Below are 17,482 nucleotides of genomic sequence, written 5' to 3' on the forward strand. Positions count from 1 at the left end.
CAGAAAGGAGAGCTGCTGTGAAGTAATAGGGGTGATTAAACAGTGCTTATATGGGGGTTTGAGTCACACCCAGGAGGTCACTGCTCTCGTTCTTCGTTGAGATGACTCAGTGCGCCAGCACACTGACAAGGTGAAGACACAGCTGTAGACCCAACCCATGAGTCCAGGCTTCCTTACCATCTCTAATGACACTCCCAGGGGAGCAAAGATGGCGGGATGCTTAGCTTCTTAGGAGAAAACTCAGGATTCCCTGTGCCTCTACAATATGACAGCACTGTGAATATTAGCACATGATGTTGGATACTTGAGTTAAACAGATGTGGGGAGCCATTCCTGGACCTAAGTACCATTTATATTGATTGGTAGATGAACCTTTACAACTCAAAACAGCTCACAAGGTGGAGATTATAGTACCATTCCACTGATTTTTTTTTTTTAACTAAAGGGGCTTTCCATCTGAATTAGTAATTTTTCAGAATGCTGCTATTAAATCGGTCTGTAGTACCCTTACTTCTCTCCCTTCATCTCCCTTCTCCCCATGTCTCAATTCCTTTTTTAAACAGAGCTACCCCATAAAAGCATAACCTCAATAACCAATCTGGAAGGCTGGGTTGGACACCCTCTAGACCCCGTGGGCACTCTCTTCAGTAGTCTCATGGAAGCTTGCCACACTGAGGATGAAGGCTTCTCTGGGCTCTCAGATTTTACAGGTAAAGCCACTGGCCCTTGGTGGTTCTTGTCTTTTCTAATCCCAGAGTTTAGATGTTCGCCTGTGTTTTTCTTTACAGCATATATAGTTTCAAATGATTCCTTTTTGTGTCCTTTGTTTTGCCTGCATGAATGACTGTGTGAGGGTGTCAGATCCCCTGGAACTAGAGTCACAGAAAGTTTTGAGCTGCCATGTGGGTGCTGGGAATTGAACCCAGGTCCTCCGGAAGAGCAGCCAGTGTTCTTAACTGCTTAACCATCTCTCTATTCCTTAAGTATATTTTATAAAAAAAAAAAACAAAAAAAAAAAAAAAAAAAAAAACATATAGTTAATAGTATCTGTGGGTTGTGAGAGCTAGGAAGTGGGCACTCATGCCTTGGGTGGTCTTCCCCCAAGAAGAAAATCTTCAGAATCAGTGAATTAAAAAATCTTCAGTCTGGCAGTGTTTGTCAGTGACCCCAAAAATACATATGACACATTGATTCTGGCACATGATACTACCCTAAGAATTTAGTAGCATTTATGACTTGTCCAACCCTGATTATGATATAAATAAATTAAGTAAGTAAGTAAGTAAGTAAGGCTGTGCCTATAATATTCAGGACTAGAATATTTTGCTTTTCAAATTTGTCTTTGCATGAAAAGTAATTAAATAATCTAAGGGAAAGTAATTAAATAATCTAAGGGAACTATTAAATATCTTTCACATTTGTTTGGCAGCATACATTCCTTAAAAGTGATGGAGATTTCTCTTTCGTCTCTTGGGAATTGAGAATCATCCCTTCAAAGGTTACCTAAGGCAGGGGTGGGGAAGAGTGAAGATTAGTCATTGTTCTGTGGAGATGAAACACGGTTGACGATCTTGTCCATCTCAGTTTGCCCTTGATAGTTGCCTTCCTGAGTTGGGGGTGACCCAGGTTCTGTTGGGAGGGTGGCAGATGTCTGTCCACATTCACGTTTCCCTGGAAGTTGGATGACTGAAGTTAAAATCTCAAATTGAGGCTACTGGACAGAGACAAGAATGGTTCTCTGTCATTGACTGACCTTGAATAACAAAAGGACCCTGAAGTTGAATTACATAACGCTGTATTCTTTACTTATTTCACTGGAAATTTTAGTATTATAGTAAAAGTATGAAAACATTTTTCATGTCAGTCTTTAAAATGTGCAATTATAGTCATGTAATTTTTTAAAGTTTTTATTATTAGCATATATTGGTTATGAAATATAATGAGTCTTGCAACTCTGGTAGCATGTGATTTTACTTTGGTTTAATTAAAATCTTTGTTTTTACTCTTATAATCTTACATCTATAGTTTTCTTTGGTATCTCATTTTAATGACAAAAAAAGATTAGTAATCCCACAAAACATATATATTTTATCATCCATAGTCACTGTTTAAAATATGCTAGCTGGATAGTGGTAACACGTACTTTTAATCCCAGCACTTGAGGCAGAGGCAGGCAGATCTCTGTGAGTTGGAGGCCAGCCTGGTCTACAGAGAGAGTTCCAGGGCTACACAGAAAAACCTTTGTCTCTAAAAATGTGGGTGAGGGAGTGGGGCCTAGAAAGCTATGCATCTTAATGTAAAAATTGAATGTTCTGGCTTTCTCAGAATTAAGTCAGTTCATTCACTGGTACTGATGGGAACATATAATTTGTATCAGATGTAACTTAAGTCCATTTTCATGACATTTTATAGAAAACATGGGCCAGTGCAAGTCCCTGGAATACCATCACCTGCCTGCACACAAGTTCTTAGAAGAAGGGGAGTCCTATGTAACGCTGGCTGTGGAAGTAGCCCTGATAGGACTTGGGCAGCAGCGGATCATGCCTGATGGGCTGTATACACAAGAGAAGGTTTGCCGGAATGAAGAGCAGCTCATCTCGAAGCTTCAGGAAATTGAATTGGATGACACACTGGTGAAAATTTTTCGCAAGCAAGCAGTCTTCCTCTTAGAAGGTATCTTGATGAAGGGGCCTGGTCTCTGTACTAATCTTGGTTCTGTTAAGAGCACTGTGGATGCATTGAGTATGGTGGGTATCCTGTTGCATATAACTACACGGCATCCGAAACGTGCTCAACTAAGAAACCTGTCAACCGACTTAAGAGCCAGATGTTTATCTAGGTTTTTATCATTTGATTTAGGTTGTCATATAGGATAGCTGGTTTGAAATCAGCCAATTTAATGTCACTTTCTTGGTAAAGGACTATTTATTCATGCTGTGTAGTTCCTGAGGTAAATGCAATATTGCTATTTAATGAGATATTATTGATACCCATGTTCCTATTTGCTTGATCATGTAAATAATAAAGTGGAAACTGGTTGACATTCCTGTAGATTCATTAGCTGTTACACAACATCTGGCCTCTTAGTGTCGTGTCGTGTGCACTTGGCCAACAGACTGGGGGGGGGGGGGGGCTTTTCTACTGCTCTCTGATAATGTCACAGGATTCACTAGGCATAGGGTCACCAAGGAAAAGGCTTCCTAGACTATCTGAAGCAAAAGTGAGTCCCCTTGATTTTATAAGGTCTGGGTAATTTAAAGGTCCTAAACTTATATTTGGCTGACACTATTGATAATGTTTTCTCAGAAAAGTAAGTGTAATTAGTATAACTAAGTGTGTACAAAATTAATTGACTTACTGGTAGAAATTGCTTCTTTTTGAGATGTGTGCTGTGATGATGGGATTTTTCTGTCATTGCCAGGTAATGTGTGCTGACATTTTATATCATGGACAGCTACACACTTTAGAGAAAATACTATTTAAAACTTTGTAATTTGTCCAAAGCTAAAGATCTATTTGAGAGAAAATAGTTTTTCAAGTATATTGTAATTTATACATTTTAGAAGGGAAAACGTTCATAAACTTAGCCTTAATATGGTTCTTCATTTTGGGGGGAAAATTCCAATTTTAAATTTTGAAGTATTTTCCTGTAGTTTGTCATTCTTACTATTATTTATTTGTTAATATATAAAGATTATAACAGGAATTGCTGAACAGTCTTATTAATAAGAAACCCAGAGCCACATATTGGGGTAAAAGCTGAAAGATGAGAGAGGCAGAGAGCAAGCCCCTAGTTCTTACCCCTACGAAATCCTCCACCCAAAGAGAACAAGCTCCTCTCTCCGCCTGGCCTCATCACTTCCTCTCTCTGCCCAGCTCTATCTCTTCCTGTCTGTCTGTACAGACCTCCATTCCTCTATGGTTAACTTGTGGCTAGCTTCTCCTTCCGATTTTCAGGCAAGCTTTATTTGTTAGAGCACAAATAAAATATCACCACAAAAGATAAAAGGCCTGTCCTGGCTATTTCAAGACTAATCCTGATTATTTAACTACTTTTTAATATAAGAGCTCTGTCTAAATGGGGGGTGGGGCTCTGACTTACCGCTGCTTCCTCCCCTTTCTTGGCCTTCTAGGGCCCAAGAGTAGCTGGTACAGGACTGGAGCAGTCTCAAGGAGGCTGGGCCATTTCTGTGCATACCAAAGATAACAAGCTCCGTTAGTGAGCTGACTCCCATGAGCTCATGGAGTCCTCCATACATTTGTACTCTTTAGGAGGGTCAGGGATTTCTTAGCAGATTGGACACCTGACAAGAGAGAGCAGTGACTATGTTGTTGCTGAGTGTGACTCTCTCCTGGCCATAGTACTGGTGGCTCAGTCTCACATTAGAGAAGTACCTTTAGGGAAACTTCATACCAGGTGTCAGGGTTTTGTTATTTAGTACACTTGAATTCAGGGATTATAGCCATTATTAATCTAAAAGTAATTCTGTAATACCTAACCTAGTATTTTACTTGTTGAATATGTATTCTAGCTTTCTCTGAATAATACAAAGGTAACTTAGTGGTTTAAAGGGAACCTCTAAAAGGCAATGGAGGAAGAGTGAAGAATATGGGTAGTCTGCAATACAGATTGCTATAATTTGTCCTGAAGTATAATGGGCCTGGAGGTTTCAGTCTCCTGGTGTTGTATCAACATGGGATAGACAGGTGATGTAGGCAATAGGTTTTTATTTCTAACAGTGTTTTGGGAATTCAAAGAGACTGGAATCTAAGACCAAAGTGTTGACCAGTTCTGCTTCTCAAGAGGGCTGTGTTTCTGTGTGGAGACCTCTGTTTGTCCTCACTTGACAGAGACAGAACAAGCTATTGGGCCTTCTTTTTTTCTCCCTCCTTACAAAAATGAGTTCCTTGGGAATTTTGTTTGTTTGTTTAGTTGGTTGGTTTTTGGTTTTTTGAGACAGGGTTTCTCCGTGTACTTTTGGTGCCTGCCCTGGATCTCGCTCTGTAGACCAGGCTGGCCTCGAACTCACAGAAATCTACCTGATTCTGCTTCCCGAGTGCTGGGATTAAAGGCGTATGCCACCGCCACCCTGCTCTTTGGGAATTTTGAATCCTCTTCACTCTCCTCCTCCAACCCATCCCAGGTCCCTGCCCCCCTTCCCTGCATACCCAACTTTGTGTCCTCTTTAAAAAAAGCAGGTCTAGTTTGTGCTGCTCCTATGTACTCTGGGATCTGTGGCCTTCCCTGGAGCAGGGAAGCCTACCAGTGGCCATAACCTAAAGAAACTGGCTGTCTCTCCCAGCAGCTATCAGTTGTCAGTAGCTTCTTAGCTAGGGCTGGGACTGTATGCTGCTCTTCTCCCTTCTCTGTGCTGGTGTTGTGTACTCTTCTCCCTTCTCTATGCTGGTGTTGTGTCTGACTAGAGCCCACTGAGTTCTTGCCATGCTGTTACCACTGCTGTGAGTCAGGACAAGTGCACTGCTGTGTCCAGAAAGCTAGTCCTCTGTGGTCGTCACTGCCCTGGCTATAGTCCTTCTGCCCCCTCTTCCACAGTGGTCCCTAATCCTAGGGAGGAAGGGCTGTGATATAATGTCCCATTTAGGGCTGATCATTTCAGTCCTTTATTCTCTGCATTTTGAACTGTTGTGGGTCTCTGTTAATTGCCATCTACTTCAAAAAGAAGCTTCTGTGATGAGGGCTGAAAGATACACTCGTCTATGGCTGTAATGATAAGTCATTAGGAGTCAGTGAATATTGGGCTGCTTTAGCAGAGACATAGTAGTAGGTTCTCCCCTGAGGCCTGTGACTCGTTTAGGCACAGGTTCTCAGACCCAGGCTTGGGATTTAGCTCGTGGAGTGGGCCTTAAATCCAATCAAAAGTGGTTGTGTACTCCCGAGACATTTGTACCGCTGTTGCCCCAGTGAGTGGGCATATTCTGCCAGGCCAGTCATTATTGTAGCTCACAGAGTTCATAGCTGGGCAAATGGGCATTAATCCTGTTAGTTCAGTGCCCTGCTTTGAGGACCTCATTTAGATGTAATTACTTTCATAGAGTCTGTTCTTCAAATATGTTCACATTGGGGTAGGAATTTTACTATATGAGTTTGGAGGTTCATACACATTTAGTTCATCACAGTAACTTCAGTAATATAACTTTGCTTTTTGAACAAGGGGTACACATATAACAATATCTACTTTCCACAAATACTGTATTACTAAACATTTTGAAATGTCTTACAAAGATTAGTAGATTTGGCAAAATTAAAAATGTGTCATGGATTATGGTTTGTTAAGGTTAAAATGAGTTGTGTTTGATTTTCAAAATATTTGAATAGTGAATAACTTAAAAATACTAACCTGAGAATTGAATTACAAGAAGTCTTCTGGATCACTCTAGAATGTATCTTGCTCCTGCCCAAAACTGAGTCTGGTAAACTTGCCTCACCATTTTTTCTGACCTGCATTTCTTGCACTCTGGATTCTTTCCCAGACTGGTTTTTCTCATGGAAAACAAATGTTTTTTGTCCCCTGAGCAGCAGTGTCATGGCTCATAATTCTAGAAGCCATGAGACAAATGTTACCCAAAGGTGACGTGAAACTAATTTATTAAACACTTTACAGGAACTAAACCTCAGGATACCTCAGTGCTGAGGGATAGAACTAACCACTGTGGTTTCCTTTCAAAGCTGAAGTCTGTACTTCCTCTGAGAGAAGCATTTGGGGAGCACCCAGGGGACCGGGGCTGCCACCACACCTGTCAGAATTCACTAAGAAATGAGTTTTGACAGCTTAAATGTGATTTCGCTTTCAAAATTGGCCTGCTGGAGCCAGAAGAGTACAGTTCCATTATTTTAATGTTTTTCTTTTGCTTACAGTGAATACCAAATGGGTAACTTCTTATTAATCACTTTGTGGAATTACTGTTCCTGCTTATTAGAAGCGTAGTGTACTGAGTCTGTGCTGAGGGTCCTGTGTCTTCCCATATGTAAGACTGAGCTCTTTCCTGGACCTGGCATGTCTTGGCCCTAAACCGTGTGGGTCAAGACACAGGTTCCTTAGCTAAACAGCCTTCTGTGCATTTCTGTATCTGGATCCTCGGTTAACATGTGCCAAGAAAGAACTTTCTCAAGTTCTGCAAGGATTTGTGCTTCAGAGGGCCTCTTTATCATAGGTCCTTGTGCTGTGTGTGGGCTCTGCCTCTTAGTTCCGTGGTTCCTATTTTAGCAATGGGACACTTGGGAAACTGTGCATGATGTGAAGCCTATATTGAGTACTGTGCCCTTAAGAGCCTTTTGACTAAGAATTTCTTTCTTTCTACTATTACTTAGTTCAAATTCTTAACTTGATGAGCTATAAATTTACATAAGGAATTTGAAATACAGTTTAAATTAGGTATAAGTTTACATAAAGAACTTGAAATACAGTTAATAAGAAGTGTTAGCTTGTTCTTTGGGAATGTAAACTGTGTGTTTTCTTCCACAGCTGGACCATACAGTGGTTTAGGTGAAATCATCCATCGGGAGAGTGTTCCAATGCACACATTTGCCAAGTATCTCTTCACCTCTCTCCTACCTCACGATGCTGAACTGGCATACAAAATTGCACTGAGAGCAATGCGGTATGTATCCAGAGCCCAGGCATGCAGAAGCAGGCCACAGTCCCCACGGGAGAAACGGGCCATTAGCTGACCTCATAGCCAGTCATGTTTCTTAGAGGCCACAGAGAAGCTAGAGAATCGACTTATTTGCTTCCTGAATAGTTGTGAGGCAATCTGTTTGTTGTGATATGATTTTGCTTTAAAGTAAGGGGTGGAGGGCTCATTTTCTTAACTGCTGTCAGACTATGGCCATCATAGCCTTTTCTCTTAATGGTAGAATTTGGGAATACAATACAACTTCAGAACAGTTTAATCACAGGATATCGGTTTAACGCTTCCTGAATGATCAGCTGTTTTAAAAAAGAATTTGGTTTTTAAAAACAGGATAAAACAACAAATATCCTAGAGTGAGTGTGGTAACTGAGGAACACTTTCACACTTGTGAGCCCACACTGAGGCACCAGTACAGGAAGGCCCTGCACCAGCAGGACACATCAGTGCACAGCTGGAGGCCAGATGGGGTGTATCTGGCGGTAAAGGAATCTTGGTTAGGCATCTCTCAGAATCTGGCCACTTCAGATCCACAGCTTCCATCCCCTCCTCAGGATTTTTGGTCATGGCAATGAAAATGGTCTCTGCCAACTCACTGACTTATTCTCACTTCCCTTTGAAAAATTAATTCACCAAATAATTGCTTTTATCATGAATTTGCTCAAGGTTGATACTTTTTGATGTGCTCTTAAGAGCCTATTTTTAAATCTTGTGTCTAACCCGTTCAACTTGAAGAGCCTGAAGGGAACATCTGCTATTCTGAAAGCTTTAGTCTTTTCCCTTTTGCGTTTTTAAATGAATAAATCATTTTTAAGTTTTTATGGAAAGTTTAGATTATATATTATAATACTAGACTAAAGACAAGCCCTGTTTAGCTCTAAAAGCTTGAGTAGGTTTGATCCCATAAGAAGAAACTTCTTCATCCTTGTCTGTAATTGATATAAGATTGACACATGAATCCTTCCTAAGAATCACCAGCATCTTCAAAGTTACTCTCACATCTGTCTGTCTCACGTGCTAATCAGTTGTGCCATTATATTTGTGCAGGGTTAGGGTTGTGTGTGTGTGCATGCGTGCATGTGTACACACCTGTGTACACACTGTTTCAGGGTTGGCGTGTAATTTCACATGCATTTCTAGACCACTGGAGACATCAGTCATTTATTAGAGGAACATTCTAATACTTAGTTGATCTTTAAATTGCCAAAAATCTAAGTCAGTAACTAACATGAGCACTTGTTTTATATTTTAGAGCACACTTTCATAAGTAGGTTTAAAGCCCCATTTTTAGAAAGTAGAATAGAAGTCTTCTGAGGACAGAGTCACCTGTATACTTATTCTAATCCTAAGAATTCCACTTTTGTTTAAGGGGAAGAATGTTCATGTTATGATACCGCCAGGGACTGTTGCTACTACCACTGTGAAGGGTGAAATAGCGTCATATTCCTGTGTGGTTTGGGCTTATGTGACAGAATCTACTGTCCCGATGAGTGCCTGCAGGGCACAGGGGACTGCCTTCTCCTCCACTCTCTCCTGCTTGCTCCTCGTATCTTGCCCAAAGGCCTTCTGTGGATGGGGCATGGGGAAGGCACCAGAGCACTTCAGGGTAGCCAGGGACTAGGGAGGGAAGAGAGAGATGTGGCTTTCGTGCTTGCTTCTTAGTCCTGACAGAGAGAGAGGCCAAAGAAGGGCAGCTTCCCCCTCACTTTCTCATCTTCCCAGGACTGTTGAGGACTTTCCTCTGCAGCAGCTCTGGCAGGAATCCGGGCTAGGGAGACAGGCATTCCTGAATTCTGTAAAACGCTGAATAACAACAACTCTGCCAGAATTCTTACTCTTTCATCCTCTACCTTGCCACATTTTGTAATGCTAACTAACATCTCTTTGACTCTTGATAAAAACAGAGCGAGTGATCTATCTGGCCTGTCTGAATAGACCTGGGGCCAACATCATTCTCCAACTCTCAATCTCAGGGGTCTCTAGCTCCGATTTCATAGTCACTAATACCAGTGGGCTGATGAAGCCAGTGTGTTGATGATTCTTAGGGCATTATTCCAGTTACAGGAGAAATCACTAATGTGATTTGTTTTCAACAGTTGTTTATTGTCAACATAGATTGAAGTCAGCATTATAAATTCACATTCAGTTCTGTTCAGCCTCTGGCTGGTAGAACCTAGGCTGACTTCAGATTCCTGAAGTCCTAGGAACTAATTCTGTTAGAAATTATAAATGTGTAGAAAGGAGGTCATTTTGTTTTTCTTCCTTTTTATGTTTTAACAAGTTAAGATTTTTATCTAGTGCCCTCTGTTGTAATCTCAGTTTTAAGTATCCATTTTTACTCCTTTTTTGTTTGTTTTTGTTTTTCGAGTTAGGGTTTCTCTGTGTAACCCTGGCTGTCCTGGAACTCACTTTGTAGCCCAGGCTGGCCTTGAACTCACAGAGATGTACCTGCCTCTGCCTCCCTGAATGCTGGGATTGAAGGCATGCGCCACCACTGCCTGGCTTGTTTTGTTGTTGTTGTTGTTTGTTTGTTTCTTTGTTTTTAAATGAATGATACGATTCAAAAATAATACATGGAGATCAAGTCTCATGTTTCATGTGTATCTGAATTTCCTTGAGTGTCACACAGTTTTTTCAGTGGTTCTAAGTGATGAAAGGAAATCATTAGGTTTGAGCAGGGAGCCGTTAGCAAGGTGAGCTGTACAGTTCCCCTGAACTCATGCCTGGACCAGCATCCATCTCTTAAGTGTCTGTCCAGAACTCTGGCTTCTGGCTGGTCATCATGGCCAGGGTAATGGACACATAACACTGAATGACCCTTCCTTTCCTTCTTACTACAGGTTACTAGTATTGGAATCTACTGCTCCGACAGGAGACCTCACCCGCCCCCACCACATTGCATCAGTTGTCCCCAACCGATACCCTCGGTGGTTCACCTTAAGCCACATTGAATCCCAGCAGTGTGAGCTGGCATCCACCATGCTAACTGCGGCCAAAGGTAGTGTGATGTCTGAAAACCTCATTGTTTCATTGGTTTGCACTGTCTTGTCTTTACCCAGAAAACCTTTCTTTTAATTGTTTTTAAATCCAATTCTCCACAGTGGGATTACTGTCAGATAAGTCCCAAAGAATCTTTTTAGAGATAACGACTTCCTACTTTACTCTGGAGGCCACTGGGTGCCACTCATTTGAGCCTGGCATTGCCTTTACCTGTGTCATTGTTACCTACCGTGCAGCACCATCCCCCAACCAAAAACATGAAATCATTGAGATTTAGGAAGAGAACAAAAGATTCGGCTGGTTTCGTTGTCCGTAAAGTCTTCACTACAGTACATAAGCAGAAGCTAGGAGAAGCGTTTGTCGGTCCGAGGTCCCCCCCCCCCCCCCCCCCCCGTGCTGGTTGGTTCTGGTTTATATCTGCCTTTAGTCACCGAGGGTGTGTCTCAGGCAGTATTTATGTGACGCTGAGATTATTTATAGACTGTGCAGTGACTGTGAGACACTTAGTCATAACATCTGTAGCAGCTGCGGGCACCCCAGGTAAACGAGCGTGTGTCTTTGGTTTTGTGGCCTTTGTCCTCTGTGCATGTCTCTCTGTGTGTGGACGCGTGGCCGTTCTCTGTTGCTGCTGCTTCACCTTACCTTCGACTCGGTTTGATTTGCTTTTCCCTTGTTCATTGCAGGCGACGTCCGGAGGCTGGAAACAGTATTAGAATCCATCCAGAAAAACATTCACTCCTCATCACACATCTTTAAGCTTGCCCAGGATGCATTTAAAATAGCAACTCTCATGGACAGTTTGCCAGACATCACTCTTTTGAAAGTGTCTCTGGAGCTGGGCCTGCAGGTACTGGTCCTTCTTGGGGCACCAAAGACCACTACTAATGGCCCTCAAAGGGTTGTGACTCTCTAGAGCCCAAGTGTGATGGACTTTTGGACAGCACTGTCTTTCAGAGCTCTGCTAACTTCCAGCTCAGCCAGATTTTAGTCTGGGCTACGGCAACTGCACAGTTAGAATCCTTATTTGTGTCCCTCGACTTTAAAAACCTTTTTTTTTTTTTCTGAATTACAGCCTTAACATTCCTGTTTCTCTTCTGAATGAGTAGAGAAATAGAGCTGACCAGAGAGCTGAGTAAAGCTAGCACGTGCAGTAAAGGTGCAGGTGGAAGGGCTGGCTTTTCAGAGGCAGTGTGAGTTTTTACTGACGTTTGCATTGGGCAGTTCTGTCTCCTTTTTCTAACACTGAGGAAACTGGGTAAAGGCGGGGCAGTCAGCCTGGTTCCAGTTTCAGAGTGCAGCAGAACGCAGCAGCAGGGACACATGGAGCCCATGGCACAGGTGACATTTGCTTCCTTACAGTTCCTGCGCAGGTTACTGTACCCACCAGGAACCACAGCCTGCTTCTACTTCCTTCCTGAGACCTGTGCTAACATTTGTGTTCTCTCTCATTAAAAAGTAGTTACACCCTACCTAAAGCATGGGAATTAGAAGGCCCTGATTAGGTTATTGATTTGTTTTCTAAGTTATCGATTCTTCCTTTCAGTGATGTATTAGTAATGTTTAATGCAGTGGGAAATGCAAATGCCACTGTAACATGAGGTACTGTATAAGCAAAGACACAAACGGTGCTTTTAAGTGTGGTTTAGAGTTTATTTTCTTAAACATACATTCTTGTTATTTGGCTTACATTTGTTACAAATTGCCTTATCTTCAGAGTGTGATGCAGAAAGAAACATTAATGTAGTTTCTCTGTGTTTGGAATTCTGGGTAAATTGCAGATCAGTGACTGCTCACCCCTTACTCCATTCTTTCAGAACCTAAGAAGAATCCCGCAGGCCCTTTCAGTGTTAGGATACTAGATATTTTTATAAACATGAAGAGGTGCATAAGGTGATCTTGGAAATTCTTAATAGAATGTAGGAGGGAGCAGAAATCAGCAGGGATGTCAAAGATGGTTTCTTTCCACAAATCTCAGGTTACCATCATGGTCAGAGATTGAAGGAATAACCAGAGTTACTGTTCTAAAGTACATCGTATCCATACATGTGCCCCCCCCCAATAAGAAACCTTAGAAATCAAGTCCTAGAATTTGAATGCTGGCAAGCAGAGGGCCCAGACTCTGTTGAATTTTTTAACCCCATCCTTTGACTCAGAAAGAAAAGGCATTGCATGACTTTCCCAGGATGTCACATCTGGCTAGTATCAGAAGTACAGGGTGGACTTCTTACCTCTCAGGCCAGGGCAAGGACAGCTCCAAACAGACATGTAGATCTTCACTCTAATAAAAATGCTTTTTCTGGTCCCCTGGGAGTATAGTCTGCCTAGTATTTTAAACTGTGGGATAAATTGGATTTTTTTCCCCATTGACATAAAATTATCTTCAAAACATTTTGTTACCCCACTTTTACAGGTTATGCGAATGACACTGTCAACCCTCAATTGGCGACGGCGAGAAATGGTGCGGTGGCTGGTGACATGTGCTACTGAAGTTGGTAGGTAACTTTTGGAGGCGAAGCCTAGTGGGTACTCATGGTAGGATTTCATCTCGTGTTAGGAGAAACCATTTGTGGCTACCTTGACTTCCCCAAGGTCCTGCCCCCCTCTAACACACACCAGGGGTTCCCTTCTCTGCTCCAGACCCCATCCTTTACTTACACACTGCTTCTAAACTATCACAGTGGGCAGGCAGCTCCAGTCTCTTGCTTTAAATGGAGTGAACCAGTGAACATTTTACTCAGTTCTGATGGCCACCTTATTCCGCTGAGGTTTTTCTTCTGAGTAGCAGGGAGAGGATGGTCACTTTGTGTGATTTGGATGAACTTTGAAGTGCGTGAGAAATTGTAGCTGGCCATAAGAAAATGCTCTGGCGGTCCATCAGCTGTGATTTATAGGACCCTTGAAGCCTATGGTTTACCCTTTGCAGCATTTACAAAACTGCTCTGTCCCAGAAAGAGCACAACACAAGCAGTGGTGGCTGGTTAAACTGTCTTCCTGTTTGCTTCACAAAAGGAAGCACACCTCTTTCTGGGAAGACACTAGATACTGACAGCAGATACTGTAAAATACTCATTACTCTTTCACTCATGTGTCACATATTGTTATTTTGGCAATCATGAATTTGATCTCGCATAAAACTTATTTTTGGATTAATACAGTGCTCTGTTGCTGAGACAATGTAAAGGTGATAGGGCTTTTAGAACTGCCCAAATCTCGGCCTCTGTGACAAGGTAGACATCTGCTTTGAGTAGGTGGATCTGTGTACAAAGGGTTAAAGACTATACAGGCCATTTCCAGCATCTGTGTCATCTGCTGGTCCACTTTTACTCACTCACTCTCTCTCTTGATTGTGGATCTTAAGGTTTTGTATTGTGTGGTGTTTTAAACTTAAACACATCACATACACACACACACACACACACACAAAAAAAAAAATCCCTATTTGAGTGAAGGTTACCTTTTTTTCTTTCCCCCTCCAATTCTGTAGTGTGTAACTGACAAGAGGCCCCAGTGAGCGAGTACTCATTAGTAAAAAACCAGTGTCTGAAATGGCAAGCAGTGCCGTGCAAATACCAGCCACCGAGAGGATTGCGTCTTTATTATAGGAAGTTCATGTTCCTTTCGGGCATTCCACAGAATAACAGTGCATGTAACCTTACTCTTAAAGGCTGCTCCCAGGCACATTACCTTCGGGGTTTCTGGTCTAGTTCCTCTTCCATGCTGGTTAACAATGTGAGCATCAGTTCTAAAAGTACCGGTAGAACCTGTATCCAGCCTTCCTGTTGGTGGTAATGGGGCTTGTTTGTTTCTTGCAGGTGTTTATGCCCTGGACAGCATCATGCAGAGCTGGTTTACCCTCTTTACTCCCACCGAGGCCACAAGTATTGTTGCGACTACCGTCATGTCCAACAGCACCATAGTCCGCCTCCACTTGGACTGCCACCAGCAGGAAAAGCTGGCCAGCAGTGCCCGGACCCTGGCATTGCAGTGCGCCATGAAGGACCCGCAGAACTGCGCCCTCTCTGCACTGACCCTCTGTGAAAAGGATCACATAGCTTTTGAGACGGCGTACCAAATTGTCCTCGATGCTGCTACCACCGGCATGAGCTACACGCAGCTCTTTACAATCGCACGGTACATGGAGCACCGGGGTTACCCCATGAGGGCCTACAAGCTGGCTACACTGGCCATGACCCATCTCAACCTGAGCTACAATCAGGACACACACCCTGCCATTAATGACGTCCTGTGGGCCTGTGCGCTTAGTCACTCCCTTGGTAAAAACGAGCTTGCAGCTATAATACCTCTGGTGGTCAAGAGTGTCAAGTGTGCAACGGTACTGTCAGACATTTTGCGCAGGTGCACTCTGACCACCCCTGGCATGGTGGGACTTCATGGAAGGAGGAACTCTGGTAAGCTCATGTCACTGGACAAAGCCCCTCTGAGGCAACTCCTGGATGCCACGATTGGGGCCTATATCAACACAACGCACTCACGACTCACACACATCAGTCCTCGGCACTATAGTGAGTTCATAGAGTTCCTCAGCAAGGCCCGAGAGACCTTCCTAATGGCACACGATGGACACATTCAGTTTACACAGTTTATTGACAACCTGAAACAAATCTACAAAGGCAAAAAGAAACTGATGATGTTGGTTCGGGAGAGGTTTGGTTGATAGAACTTGTATGAATGGGGTGGGGGTGGGGTGGGAGGGATGGTTTGTTTTTACTTGAGCCTGCCTTTGTACCCTTTTTAACTTAAAGAACAGAGCCACACCGGTATTATATGTGTATAGTTATATTGCGTTTGCAGACTAAATTGTCATGTTGTGAAAGTTTGTGTGTGTTTTTAAGTTTTTCCCTTTTTCTTTCCTTTTGTTTTTAATTCTGTTTTACTGGTTTGTGTGAGAGAGGTTGAAAAGGTTTGGTTTACACTGAGTATATGTTGTCAAGTGGCAAAAGTCCACATAGCTCTCCTGTTTTCTGTATACGTTCACAGCCTCAAAAAAAAAAAAAAATTGAAATGGCTTTAAAAACCAAACAGAACACCTCCATCCTGTGATAAGTACCTCGAATGGATTCAGCTTTACTCCTTTGTAACTCATCTTCACATTTTCAGCATAGTTAACAAACCAACAAAACGAAATACTATAGTGGAAAGGCTGACCCACGTGGCTTTGCAGTGCTGTTCGTCCAGAAGCATGGCACACAATGCTTGTGCATGTGGAGACTTAGCGACTGTCAACATACATTCTCAGGGATTTATCCAAAAAATTAAAAAAAAAGAATGAGAGCATTTATTGTACTGTATATATATTATAGTATATGTCTGAATATTGAAAATATAACATTAACTAATTTATAAAAAATATTCTATGTAATGCAAAATACTTGAAGCTGCAGTAGCTTGGTTTTAAACAAAAACAAAAAATGGAGAGAAAACCTATCAGAAGGACTAAAAGTACGCCTCGCTTCGGGGTTGGCTCAGGCAGTGAACTTCATGCTGGGCATCTGCAGAGCCACCTTCGGACTGCGCAGTTGGACTGAGCTCTATTGGGAAGATTCCATACCTATATATATCTATACAGCTTCTGTATACATATATATATGTAGACACACAGACACCAACAACCACTACACCACACATGCTTGTAACAGGCACTCGAATAAAGAGGGACAATACACAGCCAGAGCAGCAAGCCTTAGCATTAAGAATATACAGTATGCCAGAACTGGGGTGCGTGCCTCCTAGCCTAGGAAACTTAAAATATCCTTTTGACACAAAAACGCAAAATGTTTTCCAAAACAATTGACATGATCCATTACGCCTTTGCAGTGAGCTAATAAGCTAACGTTTGTGCACAGATAACATTATATATATTATATATCTATTCTGCATAGGTATTTTGACTTTGTGCAGGACAGAAAGTTGTGTAGGTATGACTGTTCTACTTTTCAGTTCTTTTTTTTTTTTAATATATTTTATTTTCTCTAGAATTACTCAAACAAAAGCAGCCTTCTATCTTGCCTTGTCTTAATGCTTTAAAATAACCAAACTGGAGATGTAACTACCAAACTGTTGATTATATTAAAATACCAACCTTGGTTACAGTGTAGTGTCTTTCCTTTAGCTGATGGTCCTGTAACCTTGTGCTTCTGAAAGCAACCTTATGTTTTGGTGCAAAAGTCGTCCCGTGTCTCTTGTTCCCTTCACTAGAGGACATGCTAGAGGTATGTTTGTAGGTATTTTTGTTTAGAAAAACTATTTCATGCGCTCCATTTTATTTATTATAATAGATAAAAAGAAAAAAAAAGGTTGTACTTCGTCACTCATGTAAACATGCTCATGAAGTTGAAAGTAATTAAGATTTGATACACTGATATCAATTTATTTATGTAACTAAATCACTGTTTTATAAACTTGTTAATGATCAACAATTTTTGTTTTGATTAAAATTAGTTTTTTGAAAGTTGATTCTGCCTCCTTTATGGTGTGTCTCTTGTTCCACTTGAGTTGGGTGATTATCAGCCTGATGTTGCTGCATCTGAGTGTTTAATAACAGTTATATTCATCCACTCGATACTTATGCACTGTATTCCAGGCACTTTTCCTAGACCCTAGGGATTGATACAATGATGAACAAAACTAGAGCCCAGAGCTTACTGTCTGCTTGGTATAGAAGATGTATATAAATCAGATGACCTCAAAGATAAAAATAAGACAATAGCTGAATTGTTTGAAGTCTGTACAGTTCATCATCTCTCCCTGGCTAATTTAGGATGCTAAGTACTTTGTATGTTTAATAAATGCTAAGGTTGTAAGGCTTGCGAGT

General features: G+C 41.8%; 1 protein-coding gene across 2 annotated transcripts in view; it reads left to right on the top strand.

Moving 5' to 3' along the window:
• Zswim6 (zinc finger SWIM-type containing 6) overlaps positions 1-17,124 on the top strand; it is a 185,190-nt gene extending 168,066 nt beyond the window's left edge. For both annotated transcript variants that reach the window (XM_059276088.1, XM_059276089.1), the window contains exons 8-14: positions 564-710; positions 2,413-2,673; positions 7,485-7,620; positions 10,491-10,648; positions 11,334-11,497; positions 13,061-13,142; positions 14,463-17,124. In XM_059276088.1, the coding sequence (XP_059132071.1) occupies positions 564-710; positions 2,413-2,673; positions 7,485-7,620; positions 10,491-10,648; positions 11,334-11,497; positions 13,061-13,142; positions 14,463-15,325 (1,811 nt within the window). In that variant the 3' untranslated portion in view covers positions 15,326-17,124. The remainder of the gene's footprint in view (positions 1-563; positions 711-2,412; positions 2,674-7,484; positions 7,621-10,490; positions 10,649-11,333; positions 11,498-13,060; positions 13,143-14,462) is intronic.
• Positions 17,125-17,482: the final 358 nt, after the last annotated feature.

Source organism: Peromyscus eremicus, chromosome 11 (assembly GCF_949786415.1).
Source record: "Peromyscus eremicus chromosome 11, PerEre_H2_v1, whole genome shotgun sequence".
Lineage (NCBI taxonomy): Eukaryota > Metazoa > Chordata > Mammalia > Rodentia > Cricetidae > Peromyscus > Peromyscus eremicus.